The 26,805-nt window shown below is 43.8% G+C and overlaps 1 protein-coding gene across 3 annotated transcripts in view; it reads left to right on the top strand.

Annotated features, from left to right (window-relative positions):
• The window catches only part of PTPRG (protein tyrosine phosphatase receptor type G), a 575,819-nt gene that overhangs the window by 350,595 nt on the left and 198,419 nt on the right, over positions 1-26,805 (top strand). For all 3 annotated transcript variants that reach the window (XM_039546377.1, XM_039546378.1, XM_039546376.1), the window contains exon 5: positions 26,211-26,306. In XM_039546377.1, the coding sequence (XP_039402311.1) occupies positions 26,211-26,306 (96 nt within the window). The remainder of the gene's footprint in view (positions 1-26,210; positions 26,307-26,805) is intronic.

Here is a 26,805-nt window from a genome sequence, read left to right as displayed (position 1 = left end):
TGTACTGCTCACACTGGTGCACACTCACAACTAAATAGCTGCAAGGTTTCACTGGCCCGAATAAATTTTTAGTTTAATAAGCAAAACCTCTAAAGCTGGAGATTCTACCACCTCCCTAGGTAACCCATTCCAGTGCTTCACCACCCTCCTAGTGAAAAAGTTTTTCCTAATATCCAACCTAGTCCTCCCCCACTGCAACTTGACATCATTGCTCCTTGTTCTGTCATCTGCTACCACTGAGAACAGTCGAATTCCATCCTCTTTGGAACCCCCTTTCAGGTAGTTGAAGGCTGCTATCAAATCTCTTGAGCCTTTTACCTCTAGGCTGCTAGCTCAAATCCAGCCAAGGTTCTGTGTAATTGAAAGATATTCCCATTGGCTGGTTGTTTTTGTGGCATGTGAGATAACTTGATGGTTTCAGTGTAGTTTCTTGTAGACAAGTGTCTACGTCACACTGTTGTTGTGATTGAAGTTATTTGTACTGCAGTAACATCTACAGACTGCAGCTGAAATCAGGGCCACATTGCACTGGGCAGTGTGCCCAGATGCAGTGTGAGAAGCTGCTGGACCAAGAACGGGTTGGGAGAAAGGGGGCATTTTCCCATTTTACAGTTGGGGAACTGAGACACAAAGCACTTGTGACTTGCTCAAGAACAATCAGGAGGTCCGCGGTAGAGTAGGGCATTGCACCCAGCTCTTCCAAGTTCCAGTTCAGTGCCTTAACCAACACGCCATCCAACTTCTCAGTAGGGCCTAGATGGCAACTGTAGTTGGCCTCAGTAGAGGGGCTAAGCAGTTAAAGATACAGACACATTGTGTGGGCTAAGCTTGTGCTGTACTTGTTCAATATGGGGAGGACTTCGTGCTCAGGACTGTTAATGCTAGCACCTGTCTTGAGCACGTCAATCAAACAGACATACAAAGCTATATGCGTTGTATTTGTTGTGTATGGAAATAGGGTAGTATCCCTTTAAATAGCTTGTGAGCCCTCCGGTAGAGCTCCCCGTGTTCTGTGTTTAAGGAGCTGCCAGAACCCAGAGCCGCAGAGTGTGTGTAGCAAGGCCTGGCGTATTCGGGTATATTTAATTAACACAGTTATCTGAGGCCAGTGGCAGTGTGGTTTCTGGATATTGTTGTTGTGTAAAGAGCAAAAAAGACAACCATATCCTATATAAAAGAAGTTCTATCCTGCCCAATGCTGCCGCTGCTGGCATCTGTTTACCCAGATTGCCATTGCCTAGAGAAGAAAAAACCTTTTTAAAAAAAGTTTTACTTTGAGTATGGGAATTGTTTGTTTTGGAGTCTGCGTAAAAGGCAGGGAATGGTTATCAGCTAGGAACTTATCACTTGATAACCACAAGGCATAGTGAAACTGCAAAACTCATTTCCATTGTCTGTTTGATTTGGTCCTATAAAAATCGTGATGGAGAACACAAGCAAGCATAATATATTCTTCCATTATGCTTCTATATTTATTTTGTATAATAGGAGGGGAAAATAGATATATCCCTAGCAGTTTCTTTTTTAAAAAATGGTAGTGTTAATTTAAAATATATATATGGGGGGGATATTTTTCCCTTTTCTGAATGTATTGCACATACTTATGTTTTAAATCAACACTATTTTCTTCAAAGGGTCATTGTCATTCCTGAATATTCCATTTAAATGAAAACTCTACTGTAGTTAGTTGTTTACGTGAAATTGCCTAGCTTTCATTTGGGGCACATAAGGAAATTCAGTAACTGCCCTGAATAAGAGATGTGATCAGAACACAATCACTTGTCAAGTAGCTAACAAATTGGATAAAGGAAAATAAGAAAGAATCATGATTACCACTGAATTTGTTCAGTAGCATCACTGTCAGCCTTATACTTTAATAAGGGCTGAATTCAGTTGCCACTAAAAGCTATGGCAGATCTTCCTTTAACTTTAATGGGCATCAGATTGAGTTCTATATAAATCTCCATATGAACTAGTTACGTAGTTAGAAGGTGGTAAAATCTAGCTGGAAGAGCCAGGTTTGGGACTGTCAAGCTTGGTCCAGTTGAGTTTTTATTTATACGTATGTAAATGATGATTTAAAAAAAACACGAAGGCTCCAGGTGCCATAAGACATCACTAACAATACAACAAAATCCCAGCAGCATTAAAATAATAATTTCAACAGGAATTCAGCCAGCCATCTACGGAAGCTCCTTTCCATGTTGTGGGGTGCACACACTCAGGCCTCTCCAAAATCCCTGTCAAATAGGTGTCTTTTTTACACCAAATTGGGGCTATTTTGGACCAAGGCAGGAAGCAAGAGAACGCCCTGCCAGTCACCTACTCTCTTTTATAATAATGGGGATCCAACTTGAGCACTTCTGCTGATCACAGCTGTGCAACAGGACCTGGAAATCTATCAGGTAGGCTGCTCCCGGGCCATTTAGGGCAGTATAGGTCAAAGCAACCCCTTAAATTTCACCTTGAGACCAGTGTGCAGCCAGTGCCGATCCCAGAGCACTAAGGTAATGTGCATGGTACCCTGCTCAAAAAGAGAGCGAGTACATCATTCTACACCAGCTTCAGTCCCTGAGTGACTTTAGGGTGTAACCCCATGTAGAGTGCACTGCACGTGGAAGAGAGGTGAAAAGGCTTTTCATGCACTATGGGTGGGTGGGTCACGTACTTTGAGTGTGGGAAGAGTAGAGCAGGAAAGTGATGGCTATGTGGGTTTCCCAGTGCTCCTTACTAGTCATTTCATGGGACGGCACAGATCTTAAGGAAAGTAGCTAGGTGTTCTGGTTAAGGTAACAAGAAGTGTCAGAATATACATGTTGGTGTCTGGCCCAATATTAAAGTTGGAGGCAATTTCAGCAAAGAGAGCTCCTTTCTGGAGGACAGTGGGTTGGGCCAGAAAAGCTTTATACCACTTTGCTTTAAAATATTCAGTCAAATCAATCATGCCAGTTGCTCTCCACTTCAGATACAGTATATCTCAAGAACACTAAACTTATGAAGTGCCTGCTAAAATAATGTGCATTACATCTCAGTTTGGAGACTTCCAGTTCAGAAAGAAGTTCCCCAGATGGAAAGCTGTGAATTATTGATGCCATGTTTATCTCAAAGTTTACTTCCCTTCACAATCAATTAAGGCTATTTCATTTCATTAAAACTAGCATTTTCCCATTTGGGAAATAATTTATCTGAGGAAAATTTAAAAATATCCTCTACTTGTAGGCTCAGAAGCTACCGTCAGTTCAGATAGTCAGTGTATGAGCCAAGAAAGTAAAAGTCTTTGTCCTCATTGAGAGCTGCTAAGTTTGATTGTGATTAATTGCAATTTAATGATTCAACGTTATTACTTTTGACTTTATTGCAGAAATGGCTTTCAACAGCCCTTGTGCAGGCAAAAATCACGTCACTGGTGTTTTAACTACATAAGGAAAACAGAAAATGAGTTCTATGGGTCCCATCTTGCAAACTTTACTCCCATTGATTCTGAGTGAGGGCTTCAGGATCAGGCCCTGTCAGAACAGATTGTTTTGCACAATAAAACTACCATTTCATGCTTTGTATCTTATATAAATGACCTGCTCGGTTTGTATAGCAGTGAAGCATATGTACTACATGATGTCTTTATTTTCTCCTCTATTGCTAGGGATTGGGCATTCAGGATGTGTCATTTCATTTCCATAGTAGACAAAGGGACTAACATTAAAAGTTCTGTTGTTTGTTATGGAGAGGCTTTCCAAGGGAAGGAGGTACTGGACTTCCCACAAGGATGAGGGGATTTTGATCGGATGTTCTTGTTCTAGTCCTGAGTAACTAAACGGCAGGGGTCTTTGTAGCTCTGGGAACAAGGGAAGCTGCCTTGCAATCGCCAGCCTCACTTTCAAAGCTTGGCCCGCTTAAGCTTAACACTTAAAATGCCAAACTTAGGAACGGTAGACATTAGAGTTGGAGAAGACCTGTTAAATCATCTGTTCCAGTGTAGCATTGTTGCATGATTGTCTAATCTAGATTTTTAAAAGTCGGCAGCAACGAGGGTGCCATTCATAGACGTGTGCTCAGAAGATATTGCTGAAAATAGCCAAAACAACAGATTCTGCTTGCTCTCTGCTGTGTAAGATTGTGGAATGTATCATAGTGAACTTTACTGGTGGCTCTGCTGAGAGGCTGAGTCAACAATAGCGCAGTTCAAATGTGGAAATATTGATTTGCACCTGTGGCAGGCCTGAGACTGCCCTGTTATGCTTCATTGCTTAAATATCAACAATATGGACTGCAACAATCTTAATTTTAGACTCCAAATTTGGATTTTCTTTAAGAAAGGCTCTTAAAAACCATTCAAGATTAGCTGGCAAACAGCTGAACTCGCTGGGTGTTTTAGAGATTGGCCTGAGTGGTCTGTGACAGTCTGTTAGTGTATGTATCATGCATTTGAGGAGGGGAAAGAGCCCTGCTGAAAAGTAAGCCGTTACCTCCCCAAGCTTGGTTTTTCCAGAGTATTTCACGTTTATGTTGTAGCTCTGCATCTTTAAATGCGTATTGAGATCATGGCTGTTCCTTGGTGGAAACGTGGCAAAATTCCATTCTGATAAAAAAACTGATAAGTCTTTCTTACGTGAAAATGAGTAAGAGGGCCGTATATATTTAACTTGGATTTGTATGTAACTGCAATCGGGTCATAATGGGGATGTGAGGGGAGGAGAAAATATCACCCAGGTTAAGCCAGTTATGGCTCTTGGTTATACATTAGGGCACCAATGAATCATCACCCTCAAAAATGTAATCACTAATAGTCGTACCAGAGAGAGTAGAACAATCCTTGACCCCTTTTTAATCTCCTCTAATCTGAGGATCTCAACAGCTGTACATATGCCACACAGCAAGTAAACTTTATTATTTTTAGTACTGTTATTTATTTGTATTGCAGTACTGCCTCGGAGGCCCAGTCTTGTAGCAGAACCCCGTTGTGCTAGATGTTTTACAAACGCAGAACAAAGAGTTCTAGATAGGCCTGACTCCCAGTTGCCTCTAATGAACACCACACCAGGCTGCCCATTTTTTCCCAGGATGCTAAGACTAAGGCCTGGTCCATCCACAGTGTGACACCAATTTAACTAAAGCCTTGTCCACATGGGTAAGTGGCACCAGTATTGTTGATATCACTGTAATTAAACCAATGCGACTAACCCAGTAGAGTCCAAACTGCTGGGTGTGCAGTGGCTCAAGCTACTTCGGTGGTGACAAATTGCACCCACCCAGCACAGCCATATATCAGTGTAAGTGCACTGCGCTATGGTGAGTAATTTCACAGGAGCAAGCTAACCCATTGAAAGAGTGTCCACACAAAAAGTTGCACCAGTTTAGCTAAATCAGTTTAACATCACACCTTCAGGTAAACTCGTTCAAGTTCTGTGTGTAGACCGGGTCCTTCGTGCCGCCAGTTACTAAATATCTGCAGGTGGAAGGGTGGCAAACTGTACTGCTGAGTCTTTACTGGCATCTGCAAGCCTCCCACCTTTAAAACCTCTTTGGGCCCAGGCTCTCTGCCTACTGAAATAATACATCCTTGGGGGTCCCCTTCTCTGTCAGGTGCCATTAACTATAGTGCCAAGACCATCCACGAGGCAGACTCCAGCTGTAACCAACTTCATTTAAAGAGCCTTTTCCCAAAGGTCTCAGAGTCTCACACCGGGCCCTGGAAAGCACTCCCCTCCCCTCCCCGCTCATCCCATTGGGAGGGGAGTTAGTTGTGGCAGAGTGGGCCACACAGGGACACTTGCTCTTTCTGTTGCTCAGGTATGTATTTTGACCCAAAGAAATGAATAAATATCAGTGTCAACTGGGCTGTAATCTGTAATCCTCTAAGGGTAAAATAAAGTCCAAAAGTCAGATTGAGGCCCAAGGTGAGCAGGCGTGCAGCTCCTAGTGGCTGACATGTCCACTTACACCAGGGCTGAATGAGTGGGTTCATAACATGGCCGCTGTCTGTATAACCACATTCTCCCAGTGGTGCACAGTGGTATCGGAGCATCTGAAACTCCCTCACACACAATGGCTGTATATCAGATTTTGGGGGGAACTTAATATTACAGAGTTTAGAGAGGCAACCAGCCAGCATTACTTATTATTCGGCTGGGCTCCAATTGTGGGCAAGATACTAATGGAAATGCATCACACTTTGAAGCTGAAGTGACATGTATAGATGTTAAAATGCTGTGTTTTATTGCACCTAAAAATACTTGTGATACTTCACCACCCTTACTTCTTGAGCCTTGTTATGTAAAGTCCTCAATCATTGCTTAAAATCCGGCACTTCCAGATTAATCTTTTTTTTTTTTTTAATGTAACATTATTTTCTGAAGAGAAACAAAGTACGATGGAAGATGCAGTTTACAAATGATCCCAGCATTCATCTTATTTTTATTCATCATGCAAAGTAGAACTAAATGAAGGAGCATTTCATAGCACACTGGTAAACGGTAATGCAGCTATTTGACAGTGTGAGACAGATCTTCAGCTGGTGCAAATTGGTGTAGCTCCAGTGACTTTGATGCCTATCTACTCCAGGTGAGGATCTGGCCTCATCTCCATATTTTTAGTTGTTGCTATTGTAACAATACACTGAAGATGGGGGTACCAACTAAAATCGAAGTGAAGGGAAACGTGACATGACATTGGAGCACTGGAGAGCTCATCACCTCATAGAGGCTTTGGAACAAAATGTTTGAGCGATAAACTGAGGTTGAAATGAGAGGCCGAGGCTTTTTTAATCTCTGCTGCTTCTCTTCACTTGATCAGACTGTAAGAGGGAGTTTTATGAAGTAGCCTTCTGCCAGTGTGGAGAAAACTTCTGGGTAGCTCCACTCGCTTCTGGAGACTGGATTATGCAAATTTCATTCTCCGGGTTGTTTTGTTAGCAATAAGTAATATACTGTAGGCAGACAGAGTTATAGGAAAGATCTTTACGGAGCATGCATAAAGGCCAAAGCTACATGCTGAGAGGCCTATGTTTGTCTGGTATTTCTGAGCTTCGGGAGTCCCACAAAACCAGATTCCTCCTGAAACCTGGGTTGTTTTGAATGGGGTTTCTGTTTACTGCTTCCTCTCTGTTCCTGTGATTGATACTTAACAGTAGTTCTCTCTGGACTGACAGGGATCCATTCCCTGAGACTAGGAGAATTTTATCTTTCCTGTTAATTTGTTTTTCTGTGGCGTCTTTGGCACTCCAGAGCTTCCATCTGTGTGTTCTTCCTTGCTAACTTTCCTGTGCTTATCCAGCCATGGGAACATGCCCTGGGAGTTTGTGTGCCAAATTGACTCTTAAGGACTAGGGGGCTGGTACCTGGACAGAGAATTTTGCATATTCCCGCCCCATGAAGCCAATGGGAGAAGCTACCTAGTCATTTTCTCTGTAGTTTTCTCTGGAGGGCTACTCCATGAGAAGCCCTGTTAACGGGTGAGGCAAAACTGGCCCTTTCCTTATCCCTGGAACAACTAAAACAGACTATAAGGTATTTATCATCATCTTTGTTACGTTTGTGAGAGATTTAATAGTCCCCAGAATTGTTCATTTCTTAAGAGCTATATGCTATTAGACTGAGGCATTATTTAGCAATTGGTGTCGTCTCAAGAGGGTAATTACTCAAAAGTATCTATTTGAAAATTCATCTACTGCTTGTTGTATAAATGTCTTCAGTGCGTGAGGTACTTAAACATTAACAGGCCTCATGATGAAAGTTCCCATATTACAATATTTAACAGGATGGTGCGTTTCCATTAGTAATATGCGTGTTTAGACCCCAGCTCCTACATCATAAAGTGGCTCATGGGATTTTGCCACTCAACACCTATTAATGTCAACTCTGTTGAGTAAAGAGGAATTACTGTGTCGAGTGTCCTGGTAAGTCACAGAAATAACATGCAAATATGCAGAAATAACTTGAAAAGTAATGTGGGTCAAATTTTAAAAAGCCAAAGCTTCCCCATCTCTATCGCAAGGGTGGACCAGTTGGGATGTGACAGAGGCTAATAATGCTGCTAGCCCTCTCCATCAGACTGATGGTCATGACAATGAATGGAGCAGCAGGCAGTGCTATGTCAGGGCATGAAGGGAGAGTCTTAGTGCCTGATCCTTTACCCGTTCACACGGGTCAAGTCAGTCGAATTGCACCAGCGTAGAACTGCTGTGAGATGAGGATGAGGCCCACTGCTCTGTGGGGAAGAGAGAGAAGAAACGTGAGTGACTCCGTTACAAAAAGACAAGGGTCAAATTCCCCACTTCTGGCTTCTGGAAAAACAGCAGAGGTTCCCTGTCCCTTTCGCTGGGAATGATGATGAAGACTGGCCAGTTAGAATGGGTAGGGATTAATGGGGTGAATGGCTGGTTTGGGGCAAATGAGGGGGATGCTCAGAGGTGTATCTGTGTTTGTGTCTCTTCTCCCCACCACCACTCTCTGTACACAGTTACATCTCTGCATGCGTCTAGGATTGAAGACTCTCCCAGGCTGGATTAAAGCAAGCTGGGGCCCTTGGCACATCACGGCATGGGGGCTCATCCCTTGTCGCCCCACACCATGTTGTGGCACCACCAACCACTTGGAGTATGGTGACAGGGGCCCCCTCCCTTCCCAGAGGGGCACCATGGTGCCTCTCTGTTCTCCCTGCCAAGGAGCTGTAGGGTTAGTCCCTTCCAGAGAATCTACCCAGAACTTTAACAGCCGGGGTGTTTTTAGTTGGCTGCAGGCAAGAAATGCTGTGCTCTTCCCCTCCTGCCACATACAGTCCTGTGCTGCAGAAGAGCTGGTACCCCATCCTCCCGACCTTCTCGGGTCTTGAATTAACACCTCTTTGAGATGAATGGTGCAGTTCATCCCTGTAGGCACTATTGTTTGAGGCTCTCTGCAGACTCAGTCAGATGACATTGCTGCTGAAGTCCCATTCTTTGGCTTTTCTCTGCAACCATGAGAGCTAGAAACTTGTTTTTATTAAGTGAAACCTGAGCTGATGGTGGAATCACATGACGCTAGGATATGGGGCCCGAAGTGCAGGTCTGTAGTGCCTATGCCTTAACCCACCATGCTGTCTCCTATTATTAGTGGACTATCATTAGCTGTCTACTCCTGATAGCCTGGGAAAGGGAAGTATGGTGGGAAGAGCAGAAGGTGGGAAAGAGAAAAAATCAAAGACAACCAGGAAGGAAGGGAGAAGCTGAGAAGACACGGAAAATGTACGTTGCACAAGAGACAACAGCCCTTTTGACACACAGAAAAGCAGTGCTGCCTATAGACCACTTTAAGAAGTGAGAAACAAGGCATGACCACCTGACCTAAATTAAGGGGAAAAAATGGAGTATGACTCTCACTCACTTTCTTTGTCTCAATATGCCTCATTATTTTGCCATGGTTTGGGGGGCAGGGAGGACACTGTCCCATCTTGATGCATTTCTAAATGCCCCCTGTACCAGGAACAATATCCTAATGGGGGCTTCCACTACATGTAGAATAGTCTCCATAAGGAAGGAGTTGTTCATCTAAAACTGGACTGGCCAAAATCTCTCAGAGAGCAATTTTGCACGGTCAGAACAACGCCTAGATCACTTAATTGGTCTTTTCCATCAGTAAGTCCTATGATCTGAGGTTAAACCACCATTTCTCCCCAATTTTTAGTTAATTTCTTGTATAATGACATTTAACTTCAAACAAACAAACAGATATTTCAATAAGATGGATTGGCATAGGCTCCTTTCAGTATGTGAGTACAATATGGGTGTCACTTTGCACCTTAACTTAAACCTACAACAGAAGGAAAACTAAGGCCAAGACTTTGTCTTTAATTCTGCCACGTTGGTTTCTAGACAGTTGGTGTTACGTACTGTAGAGTGTGTACAGCAATAGATCGCCACCAGGGCAAGATGATGGTCTGTATTTCTGGTTTAAAGTCACAGTTTCAGAGTTATGCCAGTAACATTATTTGCCTCAGTTTTATAGTGATATAAAAAAGTTAATAAATAAAAAAACCTGTAACTTTTATATAAAATATATTATAAGCCACGCTCCAAAGGGAATTTGTGATTTGTAAGTTATTTGTATTTTGAACTTCAATGCCACGCTTTTAATATATTTCAGGCTTTTTGATCCCCAGCTTACTTTATATTCTGAAGGCATGCATTTGTTTGCTGTAATCTCAAGAGAAGATAAGCATGACATCTGGTTCACACCTGTGGTTTTAGGGATAAGAGTGTAGCTGCTTTATGTATTATTCAAGGCCCCTCTGTCAAAACTGCATGGAGTTTCTCTCTTCAGGCCCTTTATTCCGGGTTTTTGCGCTTGTCGAAGGTAAACACGAAATATAGTAGCCTCCTCTTGGTAGACATTGGAAGGTGGCAGTTCCAAGGAACGCACGCTGCAGGGCTGAAAATTAGTTGTGCAAGTTGATTTTCAGATTTATGGGAAAGGCTCTAGTTTTGCAACTCCCATTTGAAGGAAGTTCAGTGGAGACACGCTGCTTTGTGGCCAGGTCCGTGCTAAGCAAAATATGAGTGCTAGGTGGGTGGAGCTAGCAAGGAGTGATGCATCTCACTTTGCGTGCAAGGACTGTTCTGGGTGGGTATCTCTAGAACTTGGAGAAATCACATTGGCCTTAATAATTAAAAAAAAACCTGATCTGGAAGGTTGTAATTCATCTCAGGGATTGCAAAAATAGGAGGAGTGAAGGGAGGAGAATGAGATTTGAAGACTTTGGGTACTGTAGCCAGCAGAGGCACTAACCCTGGGAACAGTCAGGCTCAGGAGAAAGGTTACACTGGGGTTTACAGATAGTTGTTGTTGAAGTGAACAATAAAGGGAAACCTCACGAGGGGGGTAAGTTTGTACCATATCCCTTGTGAGAGTTGCCTGTTTGCAGCAGGGTGGGAACTTCTCCTCAGACTCAAATGCTAGCACTGCTGCTCCACCCGGCATGAGCAGTGGCTCCCTTTAAAGGAATGGCCCCTTCCCGTTATCACACAAAAGTGGGGCAGAGGAGTCCAGCCTGCTGCATAGGGACCTCAGCTCCATTCCAACTCCAGCTCTGTGGCCAGTTAGACATCAGCATTGGCCTGGGGAGACCCATGTCTTGAACCCATCTACTCCAGCACTTACAGCAAGGCCTGGTCAGAATAGGGGATGCAAGAACAGCTCAGTGGAACGGGCAGCTGGATGATATAGGGAGGATGCCGCAAAGGGAGCAGGGGATAAAGAGGGAGGGGCACAAGGGTTGCCAGGTGTCAGGTTTTTGACCGGAAAGTCCATTTGAGAGGGAACCTGTACAGATGTACCGAGCAATAGGGTTGCCAACGTTCTAATCACACAAAGCCGAACACCGTAGCCCCGCTGTTTCACCGAGGCCCCGCCCCCCACTCACTACATCCCCCCTCCTTCAGTGGCTCGCTCTCCCCCACCCTCACTCATTTTCACTGGGCTGGGGCAGAGGGTTGGGGTGTGGGAAGGGACGAGGGTTCTAAGTGGGGGTGTGGGCTCTGGCGTGAGGCCAGAAATGAGGGGTTCAGGGTGCAGAAGGGGGCTCCGGACTGTGGTGGGGGCTAGGGTGCGGGGAGGGGGGGATGAGGGCTCTGGCTGGGAGTGCGAGCTCTGGGGTGAGGCTGGGGATGAGGTGTTGGGGTGCAGGAGGGGGCTCCAGGCTTTGGGCTGGAGGTGCGGGCTCTGGGGTGCAGAAGGGGGCTCAGGGCTGGGATTTGGGGTGCAGGAGGGGGTATGGGCTGGGGGATGCAGGCTCTGGTATGGGGCCAGGGATGAGGGGTTTAGGGTGCAGGAGGGGGCTCTGGGTTTGGGTGGGAGCTCGGGGTTGGGGCGCTGGCTTACACGGGTGGCTCCCGGTGAGCGGGACTATGGCAGGCTGCCTGCTTGTCCCGGCTCTGTGCTGCTCCCCAGAAGTGGCCAGCAGGTCCGGCTCCAGGGGGCACAAGGCTCTGCGGCGTGTACTGCTCTTGCCCGCTGACACCGCCACTCAGCTGCCATTGGCCAGTTCCCGGCCAATGGGAGTGCAGAGTTGGTGCTCAGGCAGTGCACGGAGCCCGGTGGCCTGCCTAAGAGCCAGACCTGCCTTAGCCCTGCAGCTTTTAACGGCCCGGTCGGGATGAGACAAGGCCCAGTGCAGGGAGATTCCAGTTTCCAGAAATTAGAAAGTTGGCAATCCTAGGCACAAACCCAGAGGCTGATCAAAATGGAAGGGGGAGAAATGAGAGAGAAACACATGAAACAAAGCAAAGTAAAATAAAATAAAAACCACCAGCAGCTTTTAGGCTGGGAGTTATGGCTGAGTTCCTTTGTTATTCACGGGGGCTCCGATGCAGCAAAGCACTGAATCACGGGCTTCGCGACCCTCTTGGGAATAGTCTCCCTCTCATTCAACTGATGCAGAGCACAATGCGTTGAGTCTTTGCAAAAGAGGGATGGGATTACTCACTCGCTGGAATTAAGCACGTGCCTATGAGCTGAGCTGAATTTGGGCCTATAAAATGAAATTGGAACCAAACAGCTTACTTAACAGTGCTGTTCTCTTTGCCAGAATCCTGGCAACTCAGTGGGTTTTTTCTTTTCCATTGAGCTCAGTGGGCATTATATTGAGCCTTAGAAAAACTGAAACTGTGAAGAGTGGTTATTGTATTCAAATTCCATAGTATAAGGAACAAAACACTTGAAAGAAGGAGATGGAGGGGCGGGGAACCTTAAGATATCCAGGCCTGAGCAGCAGTGTAGTAAGAGTGCTCAAAGGGACTCTTGGGGTGGCTCCCTGGGGATTTCTGCAGAAAGGGGCCAGTATGTGCAGGGGGTGGGCAGGAGTTAGATTTGTGTTTTATTTCACAACTGTGGCAGAATAACTTACATTTTGCAGCCAATTTTGCTACAGAGTCTGTGTTTGCAAGTAGATTTGCAGATGTGTTGATGGGCAGGTTTCAACATCTCTTGAGAAAATTGTGCAGTTTCCAGAAGCTTTACCTTTTCACTCAGTTTTAGTGTTCACTTGAATATTTTACCTTTCGTGACCCTATTTATGCAAGCAAAATGTTAAAGTGTAGTTCTTTTGATGTGTTAATGCTAATTTGGAAGTATTTGACACATGAGTTCAGAGAATGAGATGGAGACAAAACCTCCACCTCCTGATAGTTTCTTACTAATTTTTCCAGTTGTTGAAGGAGTACAATAATTCTCATTGTTACAAGACGTGCAGTGTAATGTTGCAAAGTAATGTTGTATGTTACATGTGTTGCACTAATATCCCCCTACAAAATCATGTTGTCTGGTCAAGGCTAGATTAACGGTCCTGTGGGTCCAGGGCTATTAGATTTTGTGGGACCCCTGGGGGTTTGGAGTGCGAGAGTGGGCTCAGGGCTGGGGCAGGGGATTGGGGTGCAGGAGGGGGTGCAGCTCCAGATGAGGGAGTGGGGCCAGGGATTTGACAGGGGGTTGTGTGCGGCAGGAGGTTCGGGGTGTGGGCTCTGGGTGGGAGTTTGGATGTGGGAGAGGGCAAAGCTTGGGGACCGGTGTCTGGCCTGCGGTGCGGAGACTTGCCTTGAACCAGATGAAAAGCAGCAGTGGGCTGCCTCCGGCCTGCGGAGCCCCTGCGTTAATCCGGCCCTGTATCTGGTGCCATTAGAATGTTGCAGAGAAAACCTTTGTTTTCTACATTTTTGAAAGTGTTTGGTCACCAAGTCAGGTGATGATCTAGGAGATGGGAATATTGTGAGAAAGCCAGGCACCACATTCTTCTCTCCATTAAGGTGATATAAATCTGGATTAATTCTACTGTGGTCAATGGAGTTATTCTGACTTTACTGCAATGTAACTGGGAGTAGAATTTGGCCCCATGATTGTAGTTTGGATGGGAGTCAGATATGAACTGCACGGTAGGTACCTGACACTGCACGGGATAGCTATTAGCTGCTGGAACTTATCAACTACAAAATTCATTTTAATTTAAAGTGAGACTACTATCAAACACAGGGGGTGAGTTGCCAGAGCAGTCCGCCTAGGAAGCTACACTAGTATTGCCTTTTTGTTTCCTCTGAATTCATCAGTGAACTGTGTAGAACTTTACAAACTTTGTAAGCTATAACTTAGAAACCAGCTGCGTGATGTGTTTACATTCTGAACAGCCAAAGGGTGAGAGAATGGGATACGATGTACAAGAAGAAAATCAAGAACTGAAGCACAGGATTTTCCAGAGAGACTAGTGATTTGGGGTGCCTTGACTGTAGGGAGCCCAACTTGAGATGTCTACAGAAAGGGCTGAGTATTCTTCCCTGAAAGATCAGGCCCCTTTAAGGTATCTCAAGTTGGGCACCCAAAATCACTAGTCACTTGTGGAAAAAAATCTTGTCTTCAGGTGACATGTAGCAGAGGTGGGAAATGCACCCAGTTCTCCTGAGTTCGAGTCCAGTACCTTGCCTTCAAGTCAGGGCCAGCAGAATAAGCAATTGCTTAGGACCCCGAACAGCTCAAGGGGGCCCCTTATTCACATTTTATTCTGTGTTCTGGGATGGGGAGAAATATTCCTGCCTAGGGACCGCAATAGGATAGCACCGTCTCTGCTTCAAGTCTGTCCTTCCTCTGTCACTACGAATCCAAGAAAACATCGGAAGTTCACACAGAGAATTAAATGAAATTTAGCACCGTTGCATGCTTTATTAGAGAAACTCTCTGCTTTTTGGATTACTGCACTGTCTTGGATGGAAATGGTTATTCAGGAAAATATGGGAGAGCGCACTTTAAATTGTGTCACAGAGCACTTGGAGTGAGTCACTCTCATGGACTGGTTACCCTGTAATTGTCCGTACAGTTCACAGCTCAGCAAACAAAAATAATTCTGCTAGTATATTGCCTGGGTGAGTTCACATCCCCTCTGAGATACGAATGGCCTTCCTGCCCAGCGGAAAGCTAGTGAAAACCTACTTCATCTGCTGCATGGATCAGAGCCCAAAGATGCAACAAAACTACAAATATCTCAGAATTTGTTCTAAACCCTTTTGAATAGCATTAAATGGAATGAAAGAGCTCCCTTCCTAACCCTCCTAAAAATAACCCAGTAAACCATGCTCTGAATTCCATACCGCAAGAAGAATAAATGCACTAAGCCATGATCTCTCAGAGGAATCCTAGAGCTGGTGCATCTTAAAAAGCTAGAGTAAATGGTATTTGAAATTGTATTAATCAGACATGCTGAGAAAAGTGTGATTTTTTTCCCCCCAATGGTTTTTTTAAAGGTACTTTACTTTTATTACGAGCACTTCAGTGTCTGACTCCTGCTGAGAATGGGTTGGCGGTGTGATCAGGTGCGTGGGATGGACCAAACTGAGAATACCACACTCAGGGCAGACTGCAAGAATCAAGGCAGACAATCCCCCCAAAACTGGTGGTTTATTATATAATTAGATTCACCAAGCCAGTAATAAAAGATCTTCAGTTCCACACTGGGTTAACCAGAAGCCAAACACAGTCGTCTTTAGGCATTCCAGTCCTAGGTTCCCATCCACACAAACTGGTCTAATGTAGTGAGAGGTTACTGCAAACCCAGTTCACCATATTTGAGGTTCTACTGATCCCAAAGGAACAGATACCCACAGGTCAATATGTATTTCAGTTCTTACCCAAATAGCATGTTGTCAGCGAATCCTTAGTAAACTAACTTAAGATTTTATTAATAAAAGAAAATCAGAGAGTTATAAATGGTTAATAGATCATATACATACAAATAATTGCAAAGTCCTTATATCAAGTTTGTAGCAATAATAATAATAATTGGAGATATACCGATCTCCTAGAACTGGAAGGGACCTTGAAAGGTCATCAAGTCCAGCCCCCTGCCTTCACTAGCAGGACCAAGTACTGATTTTTGCCCCAGATCACTAAGTGGCCCCCTCAAGGATTGAACTCACAACCCTGGGTTTAGCAGACCAATGCTCAAACCACTGAGCTATCCCTCCCCAATAGAATAGACTGCTGGCTTGCAAAAGTCTCTCTGATAACTTCCAAAAGATGGGAAGGTCCTCAGTCCATGGTTCAAGATGCTCCTTTTAGTTGTAAATCTATAGTCCAGAGACTTGGAGCAAGAAAGAGGTGAAATGGAGATGTCTCAGGTGTCTTTATCCTCTGCCATGTGCATGGAAAGTAACTGTCCCAAACAATGCCCACAGCCCCTGTGTATGGAAAGGTACTGGCCCAAGGTGGAGTTCAGGGTCACATGACCATATCATGTGCCCCTACATGTTTTGCTGAATCACAGGGGGTGGCCATTGGCTCCTCGCTGTCTGAGGCATCCACGGGAGAGGCCTACTGGACGGGATGAGTTTCTTCAAGGGCCCATTGTGAGTGTGGCCTGTCCTTAATTGGCCATGAACACATAAGATGTAAATCTCTCTAGGGGTGCCACTTAGGTACACAACATATGTTTGAGATAGATACACAGCCAGTATTCATAAACTTCAGATATGGGATTTAACCAGGATAATCATACTTCACAGACTGTAACTTTTCCATTGACACCTTAGGTTATATACTTTGTATCACATTTAGTGCAATTGTGCAACAGTGATATAAATGGTCATTTTACCTTTTCATAACCGCATCACAGGCAAATCCTAGGATTCTTCCACCATCTTTGTTCCAGCAAAGTTTTAGACCCCTTCTTGATATTTAGGAATGCAAATGCATTCATCAAAGAAGAGCCAAAGTACAGAAAGATTTGGCATTTCAGAACTTGGAGTTGCCATTTGGAATCCGCAAAACACTTGCGTCCCTTTGGTAAAACACTTTAGTTGAGGGTTGGCTTTCCTTCAGGATATTCTTTCCTTATAGGGAGGACTTAATGTGATCCCAAATTCTAAGGTCAAGCGCTGGGAAATTTATGGGGAAGATCTCTGTAACAGTCACTTACAACAGCAATTACATTTATAAAATCAGTCTATCCATTGTTGGTTCTCAGCCACTTCCTGAAGTGTCCTGTGAATTACCTGTTTCAATTTTCACACTAGACACCAGCTAAGCACAGGCTCCAATGTTTCTGTTTTCCAGCCATCCAGTTTTATAAAGTAATGCTGCTGCTGTTGGGTTGTTCTGTCCATTAGACAAAAGTAAGAGAGTTGCCACTGTATGTTTATATGCACACTAGCTTTTCATCGTGGTCTGGAATCCTCTGCATTCAGATTTGAGTTCTATAAAGTGGATAAGGGGCAGTACTCCAAACAACAGTCAATTTTTAAACAACACCTCTCATGCAAAGTCCAAACAATGGGCTTGATTTAAAGCCCATTGAAAGACGTCTGTTGATTTCAACCTGCTTTGGATCAGGTGCAAATGTCTGGGCAAATTCTGTGACATAAAAGCTATGAGTTGGTTAGGAATGGGTGTACATTTGTAACTTCATTCAGTGGCGTTCCAGTGATATAATCAAGTACCTGTATTCTGTGCATCCAAGATACTTGTACATGGCCCCCATACCATGGTATTTTTAATATATTTATCCTCAAACACCCTTGTGAGGCAGGGAAGTGCCGTGAATGCCACTGTACAGGTGGGTAACTGAGGCATCGAGAGGCTATGTGACTTGCCCAAGGTTACACGGAGTCTGTAGCAGAGCAGGGCCTTGACCCCAAGTCTCCCGAGTCCTAAACTAGTGCCCTGACCACTGGACAATCTTTCCTCTCAACCCTGTGTCAGTATTCCCAACCGCGATCATTCAAAAATCATGAGTCAGGCCCCAAAATCATAAGATTGGCTTAAAAATAATGAGCTTTTCAAATAATAAGTAATGTTTAGCTCTTTGTATTTGCCTTTTGCTTTCTGTGCCATAAAAATACATTCACGTCATGTTACCTGGCTTTTCCCTTCAACCATAAGGGCTAGAAATAAATCTTTTTAAACAAAACTGATGTTCTTTTGGAATCACATGATTCTAGGACCTGGGGCTTTAAGAAAAACACCAAATATAATGAGACTTCTGATTGAATTAGAAAAGTTGGTGACACTGGTTGCAATTTTACATCCTCTTAGTTGTTATTTATTATTTGTATTACCGTAGTACCTAAGAGCTTTGCACCTGTCCCAGGACCCCATTGTGATCGGTGCTACATAGTCACGTACCCTTCCATCATTTTAGCATGTAAATGACACTTTTTTTTGCACACTCACTTTGCCAAACTGCAAACTTACCATTCATGTGTCTCTAAAGAGAACCTGGTAAATATACATCTAACAAGAAAATATGACAAATCCAGTCATAGTTCAAGGAAATTAACTAGAGAAGAAGCACAAAAAATCATGAACCCTATATGGCCCATATTCAAAATATTTTTAACTTTGTTTACATGTACAAGTTACAAACATTTCCTGCATTTGGAAGAAATATAAGTAGTTTAAAATAAAACAAGTGTACAGGGGAAAAGAGCAAGAATGTGAAGTATGGGTGAGGTAATAACCACAACACTATAATGCTGGGCTGTGGTGTGTTTTGAAATAGAAGATTTATTGCTGATTTCTTGTTGGTTTTGAATGATTTATAACATTTTACTTGTGGCAGAGTGTTGCAATCTAAGTTGTCATAGAAATTCTATTGAATTTATAGTTCCATTTATCCAAAACGATTTTCCAGACTTCATTTCATGGTGAATCATATGGCTGTTACTCAGAGTACAAAGCAATTTCAAAAAAGTTTTATGGTATGGAAAGCATAAACACTGCAACTATTACATTCATTTGTATCTCCATAATATGAAACTAATGCACAGCCCCTTAGCATCAAATTTGCCCACACTGTATAGCAACTCACCCTGTGGAAATGAGAGCACCACTTCCTCGTTTGGGACAGGGAGCCGGGTGTGGGAAATATTTATTGCTCGAAATACAAATCAAGATCCTGGCATGCCAAACGACGACTCTTTCCTCCTTCAGGACTTAACCCTCAAGGTGCTGAGTGTGTGGGCACTGAGTCAGCAAAGCATTTAACACATGAATCATCTCATTAATTTCTCTTTGACTCATTAATTGACTACTGGGACTTCAATGGGACTACTCACGCGTTGAAGAGCTTGCTGGATTGCCATCAGAGAGTTCTGAGCATCTTGTAGGATTGGGGTCAGAAGAGCACATAACAGTCATCTTGTGAGACTTCTTGCATAGCATAGCCCAAATCGCATCTCTTCTACAGTGCCCATAGGCCAGTGGTCCCCAAACTTTTTATGTCATGCCCCTCCTTACCCGAAACATAATCTGTCCACGTTCCTCTGGGGGCCAGGAGCTGGGCTGTGGTCGGGGCCTGGGCTGGGGGTTGGGGCCAGAGCAGGAGAGGAGCGGGGTGGTGCTTCCTCCCTGCCCCTTGTGAGTAGGGTTGCCAAGCGTCCAGAATTGCCCTGGACTCTCCAGAAATTAAAGATTATGTCATGTGCTGAAACTGCCAGGAATACGTGCAACCAAAATTGGCAACCGTGCTTGTGGGGGTTGGCCCAGGCCACAGCTGGAGCCAGAAGCCACGGCCGGGAGCTGGACCACAGTTGGAGGCCAGCAGCTGAAGCTGTGGCCTTGTCTGCAGGAGGGGCCAGAGCTGGAGTGGAACTGAGGGCAGAGTGGGGTGGGGTGGCTCTCCCTCCCCGCTCCTATGGGGGCTGGCCCAGGCCCCAATGCACCCCCCCACCCCACCCCACCCCAATGTTGCTGCGTCCCACAGTTTGTGGGCCACTGCCACAGACAATGGAATGGCTCTTATTAAAAATGAACAAAAAACCCAGCAATTTTTTATCCTAATTCCAAGATGTGCACATGCCAAAAATGAGCTACCAATGATCTCGTTGTTCTTGTTTACCCTTTTGACTCCCTACAGCTTGCAACTTTGCATCATGTTTTTCAGATTGCACATTCTTCAGACCGAGACTTTTTCTTTGTTTTGTAGTGTGTTTGAGCACTGTAAACTGCTGAGTGACAGTGGTAGTGATAGAGTCCTGCACTTGCCTAAAATCTCATTGGTGAGTAAGAGGGTATGTAGAAGAAAGGTGTCTCTCCCAGTTCATTCTTTCTTTCTTTCTTTCAAAATTCTGTTTTAATACATCAAGCCCTTGCTAAGGTATTGGGGGAAAAAACCCACATGGTCCTTCTCCCCTCAACGAAGCAGGTATAGAATATGCTACAAATCAGATGTTTTACATATATTAAGAAGAGAAGTAAATCTAGGATTTACACTGCTGCAATCAAGATTAGAACATGGTCCTAGATAATTTTTATGTCTAATCAAATAGATGACATCAGCCATTTCCCTAAAAATCTGTGCACATATTTAAAACAGAATAAATTAGCTGCATACAGGCTTTCAATAACAACAACAAAATCATGTATGATTCATAGTCTTCGCATACAATTTATTTTTGTGCAAGCCATTTTAAATCCAGCTGTAAAAGTGGGTGAGAATAATTCCTACAGTACAAGCAGCAAAAGGTAATAATTAAGGATGCGTATATTCAGTGATTAACTTCATTGTGTAAAGCAAATATTTCCGAATTTTTATTTCAATGCACTGTGCAAAGTTGCTGTCTACCTGCTATCCTTTTGAGTTCCATTCTTCTAAAAATATTCTGGGTCTCTAACGCAGTATGTAATAAACCCACATAACTGTTGCCTTTGCACCTAACTGGCTGAGTCACCAGAAAATTGGCTGGCCTACAAAGCTTTTTATTCTTCCCCCACTTTAAATTGCATGTTAGTCCTGTGTGACCAGGGAAGGGAATGAGCAGAAAGTTAATTGCGATGATCTCCGTCCACACACTGGCATTCCTGTTACCATTGCATATTTTTTTATTCTACCTCTGTGACAGCACAATGAGCTGTTGTTGATTTTTAATCTAAGAATAATTTGTCCTGGGAGGTTGCACTGGGGCAATAGCTTTGGCAGCCTTGTTTAAAGCTCTTAATTATTTTTTTAAAATACTTGGCATCCGGCTATGGAGAAGTCTCCTTGCTTGGGTTCCACAATCACTTTAAACTCTCTTGGACCCTCTGAGCTCCATTTAATGCTCATCTTTGTTTTACTTTAATCTGTGCTGCAAGAAGTTAACCGAGAGCATCCGTACTGTGTGTAAGCTCCCCTCCCCTGCAGCCCTCATCTGTGGCAATGGGGATGCCGCCTAGCTGTAGCTCTTCTGTCCTGAGAGCAGAGCGAAAAGATACCATCTAAACAGACATTAAAAACCAGCCCCTCATTATCAGTGGAGGATTAATGATTTTCCCGCCCCTAGGCCCTGAAATAATTGTCGCCCTGCCTGCCCCTGGCCCCGCCCTGACTCCACCCTTTCCCCGCCCCCATTCCAACCCCTTCCCCAAAGTCCCGCCCCAACTCCACCCCCTCCCTGTCCCTATTGGATCCCTTCCCCAAATCCCCGCCCTGGCCCCACCTCTTCCCCCAGCGCCCTGCATTCCCCCTCCCCCCCTTCCTTCCCCATGAAACAGCTGTTTCGCGGCGCAAGCACTGGGAGGGAGGGGAGAGAAACAGGATGCAGCGGCACGCTCGCAGAGGAGGCGAGCTGGAGCAGGGGAGCTTCTCTGTGGGTGCGCAAATTTGCCGCTCTAGGCCTAGGCCGCCTTGGCCTAGGCAATAACACGCCGCTGCTCATTATGCCATATTGAAAGACCGAGGGCAGAAGCCTCCAGGGTACAGCAGGCCTTATAATAAAATCAAAATGGATAAATAGACATTATATGTGCATTAAGAACTAACAATGTGTGTACACATGTACCAGGAGGGCCTGTCCCTTGAAGAGCCTGGGGCTCTCTGAGGGAGAACCCTGTTAAGAACAGGTTGGGGCTTGGCGGTTGGGAATTGGTTGGGTGATTGGCTGATGTGCACCTGACTCGTGCAAAGACAGAAAGAGCTCGTCTGAGGAGGGAAGCTCCAGGAAGTAGGTTGGCTTTTGTGGTAGGCCCTGGGGTAAAGGGACTGGGGAAGAGTTGCTAGGAGCAGGGAGGATCTGGCAAGGAAGCCCTGAGTCAAATTGTTTAGCTGTTGGATTTATGTTGCACTGTGGGGAAGACTGTTGATGCCACTGATAAATGGCGCACTGAAGAAGCACCTGAGCAGATCCTGGGTATGGCACTAATTATTTTCTGGGCTGGAGAAGTAGGCTAGCAGCCTACAGTACATACCACATTTCATTGTGGTATGGACAGCAATATCTAGGGTTAATGTTACATGAGGAGTTTCACTCTAACTCCCTGTTTTCATTCACTTGTAACTCAGGCTTGATCTCTCCTGCAAAATGAATCTTTCTCCAGTCTGATGAAAATCAATCCAGCTACTTCAGAGTATAAGGGGAGTGAAAAAATATAAACTTTTCCCATTATAAGAAAACTCTTGCAACTGAAGCAGTTCTGGGGAGAAGTCTGGCAAGGAAGTACCCTCCTAGGGGAGACTTGCCTCTGAGTGTTCCAGTGAAGCTTTGCTTTGATTTGACTAAGTTAGCCACTGAAAATTTCATGCTGCTCATGTATGGTGCAGTTTGCATGAGAAATGTTTGCAAGGCATGTAAAACATGCAGCTAAGGAAACTTGTGCTGCACGTGTGAGCCACGTAGTGAAATGTTTTGAAGGTCCATTTAGGCCCTTGCTGACCTTGTAAGCGGTTAAGGAGTCAGAAAAGGTTGGCGTAAACCTATTATTTTGGGCGAGAAGCAGCACTGCTCTTGTGGCCTGAAGGAGCTGTCACTGGGGAAGGCTTTTGGCTGTAAAGCTGTCAGGAAGGCTACATGGCACTCTGATGATGTCTAGCCAAATAGTTTCAGATTGTGGAATTTATACTTGTAAAGATTGTCAGATTCTTCCAAGTGTGAAGAGGTTCAGAGTCTGGGAGAATAAGCTTCTGCTTTTTATGTTTTTTACTCCAAGTTCTTTTTTTCTCAAAACAAAGCAATAGCCCTGTAGGAAGTTGCATACAAAAACCTGCATTTGAACTACATTCCCTGACTCTAGCACTCAGAAGTCAGGGAATGTCACAATTAAGGTTACACAGGCAACCTTAACTCTGCTTCCTCATGCATATTCTAGTGCTCATATATTCCATTGTAGGAAGATGCAATTTTTCTGCAACATTCAGTACACTTTTGTACTATCTTGTAGTCCTGGTCCATGTGTGCCAGACGGAGTCCATGAAAATCATTTATACCTAAAGTGCACAGCACATTGTACATATTAAGCATATAACAATGAGTAATAGTGAAAATTTACTGGCATATTTAGGTCACCTATGTATGCAGTGAAGTTAGCTTTATAGCTAATTGACTTTTCTCTGAATTGTAGCTAAGGAAGTCTGTGCTGCTGATAGACATTTTAACCTAATCTTTTCTATTAGTGAAGATATACCAGGCTCCAGCAGGCAAGAGCAGCTGAAGTACGGCCTGTCAGACATTCAGAAAACGTCCTGCAGTTTTCTCTGGACTTCTCTACCTTGGGCTGATTAGCTGTTTGCTTCAACCCTCCCATCGCCCAGTCTCTCTACCTCAGCCACACTTGTCTCTCTTCTCCCCTGCCTTGGCTTCTTCACCCCGGCTCCCTACAATATCTTCTCTCCCTTCCCTTTGCTTTCCATGTAGCTGATCCCCTCCTAACGACCCCCCCACTCCAAAAAAACCCAACCCATCATGGAACTAATCTGCCATTAGCTGCTCTCTCTCTCTGTTCATTCTGCAGGTGTAGTCTGCCCCTTCCCCCACTCTGTGTCTGTCTTGTCTATTTTGATCGTAAGCTCTTTGGAGTAGGATCAGTCTACTCCTGGGTTTGTACAGGGCCTAGCACAGTGAAGCTTTGGTTGGTCCTCAGGCACCACTGTGATAAACATGTTTCATAATAATGTTATATGAGATCATTCTGAGAATGGAACACACATTAAGTATAAAATAATGAAAATATGCTACACATGTATCTGAAGTTGCAGAAAAAAGTATATCGTATTATGGGAGGAAGTCGTATGTGATACCATGGTCAAACTGTGTCATAATACCAATGCACAAAGGTTTCACATGCAGTCTTAACTGTGGAATTTTGAGTACTTAAGCATGGCAATGTTATCTTCCTCTTAACACTACTTTTGTGTGATGCATGCACATGTAAATTATGGCATTTCCTGGAAGACTCTACTCCTAAATTCCTTCCAGCCATATGATCATGTAGGATTGTTGATGTATGACAAATGAAAATACTTTTTCATACCGTACAGTTCCCCTTGATTTGACTGATACAGGTAAGAGCACCACCCTCTGTGGAAAGACGTCAGGGGAGCTCCATGAAAATGTTTCAACGCATGTGGTAATCAGGGCAGGTATATACTGTTGATTAGCTCCGCAATTGCAGTGCTGAGATGGAGGATCTCAACTCGACCATTTCACCAAAGTCATTTGCACCAAAAGTCTATTATAAAAGTTAATTTCCTTAAAATATTTTGAGCAAAGATGGTCTATAATGATTTTGGCATATAACTGAACTCGCTGAACGATACTTTCCTTCATAAACTCCGATGAGGGCCGTATATTAAAATATTTTATGTGAGGAATACCCAATTGTAGTCTGTTTGTTTTAAGGGGAAGTAAAATGTAATTTACCATCATCTAGTGAGCTTCTGTCTGTAGAAGTTAAAATGAACCCTAAGCAATTCAACCTAAAATGAATTGTTTTTAATTTCAACATCAATGAATGGATGTTTCTCAGTCTGTTTGTTCAAGTCAAAAGCTGGCCAAGCCTGGAGGCACTACAATTGAGAGACACTGCCAGAGTCTCTGATCTCTGTAAATACAGGAGTATATGAGGTTGGGACGGGGCGGGGAAATCACCTTCCATCACTCCCAGGCAAGGGTATTTTCCAGTGGATTTTTACAATTGTTGTGAACCATTTGCAAGGTAGTTTTCTTTCTTCATTTCCACTGTTAGAGATTGATCTTCATCTGGGCCTCTTCTTTTCTCCCTATGATAATGCTTCATTAGGTGTGCAGGTGCTGCTGTTGTTTCACACCTTTAGAACCAGTGTATGCTGCCAGAACCCTGGGAATCACTAAACATGTCTGGTAACTATCCCAGGAAGATAATTAAGATTTATTTTTCACTTTGAGGAGGCTAAATGTGCATTTGACGTGGTTGTAGTGGAAACCTGCCTGTTGAGGCAGCATGATGCCTTGCCATGCACAAAGCTGCAGAAAGCAGGAGAGAGCGCTGGTAAGTATGCAGAAGCGATGATAGGATTTGTTCCACAGCGTGATCTCAGAAGAGCACAAGCCGTCTGTCAGAGCCATCAGAGAGCAGGGAAGGGTAGAAACGTCAGAACCAGCACGTACGGTACCCGTGTTACTGTAGGCCCTTGGGATTAGGAACTGACAGAATTGTGCCATGTACAGATGCATCGTAAGAAACAGTCTCTGCTTTGAAGCGCTTACAATCTAAATAGCAAAGACAGGCAAAGGAAACTGTGAAGAGACTTGCCAAAGGTCACCCAGCAGGCCAGTGGCAGAGTTGGGAATAGAATCTAGGTCTCTTGATCTTCATCCAGTGCTCTTGCCACTGGAACACACTGTAATCAATGTGCTGTTGCTAGTCAATGTGCATGAGTAGGTGTGAAGGCTCTGTTCAGTCCTAATTCTTCCATGTGCTGGAGCTCTGGAGGCAAAACTGGTTGATGTTTAACTGAAGTCAGGGGAAAGTATGGCACTGTCATACTGACAGTCCTGATTATCAGAGGCTCACAAAAATGCATTGATACCGATGCTGTTTTTTTGTCTCATGAATTAGAAATAAAAAAGTAACGCTCCACATTAAAATTTTGCTTGAAAAAAAAAAACAAAAAACAAAAAAAAACTTAAGGATTTTCAAGATAAACTTGTTTAGCAGCTGTAATAGAACTGGAGAAAAGCTTGTGATGAATAAAGAAATGTGAACATGCTGGCAGAAAACAGGTATGCCATCTAAAGAGGCCGGCTGCTCTGTTTATCCATTGGTTTGTTATTAAAATTCATTGCATTGAATCCGGTCCCTGGTTACTGTCCTAGTGAAGCAGCCATGCCGTTAATCAAAATGCTAGTTAAAGGAATTCAGCCCTCTAATATTTTTTATCTTGGATTTGTAACATCTGATTGAAGGGCAGCACTGTATGTTGCCTCAGTTAAAAGTTACAGGAATAGACAGTTTATTTGATTGTGTTAATTTTTACAGATGCAGATTTACTTCTACAATCCTGATGACTTTGACAGTTTTGGAGCAGCAATTTTAGAAAACCGGATAATAGGAGCCATGGCTGTGTTTTTTCAAGTAAGTTGTACAGTGGCTAAAGTACTAAAATCAAAGAGTTCGCCAACTCTTTTTTATTCATTTTATTCATTGAATTGTTTCTTGTTTAATGCATGCATCTGTTTTCTCGGTCACACCTGTCTAAATGAAAGATATTTCATATTGTCTAATGTGTGATTTAAAATGTAAATAAGTGTGTTTAGAAACATAATGAAAATTTTTGCATGAATTATTCTGATTTTATAGCTACTTGACTCGTGCACAGATTGGAGAGCACATTTATCATGGAACTTACTTCGCTGCTGAAGCATGGTGCTCAGGTTCTCAGAATGTTAACAGACTTATATAAAAGTGCTTCTGTTTGTAGAAAATTTTAAACTCAGACATAATTTGCCAGCAGATTAATCAATAACTTCAGTCAATTTTTCTGTAGTAGTCTCTTATTCTGAATTGCCATGGTAACAAGTTCTTGGGCAGATCACGTTTCCAACTGTGTGAATTTATGCATTTCTTTTTTTAA

The sequence above is a fragment of the Mauremys reevesii genome, linkage group 7, assembly GCF_016161935.1.
Source record: "Mauremys reevesii isolate NIE-2019 linkage group 7, ASM1616193v1, whole genome shotgun sequence".
NCBI classification, from domain to species: domain Eukaryota; kingdom Metazoa; phylum Chordata; order Testudines; family Geoemydidae; genus Mauremys; species Mauremys reevesii.
This window is presented reverse-complemented; position numbering and strand designations above follow the sequence as displayed.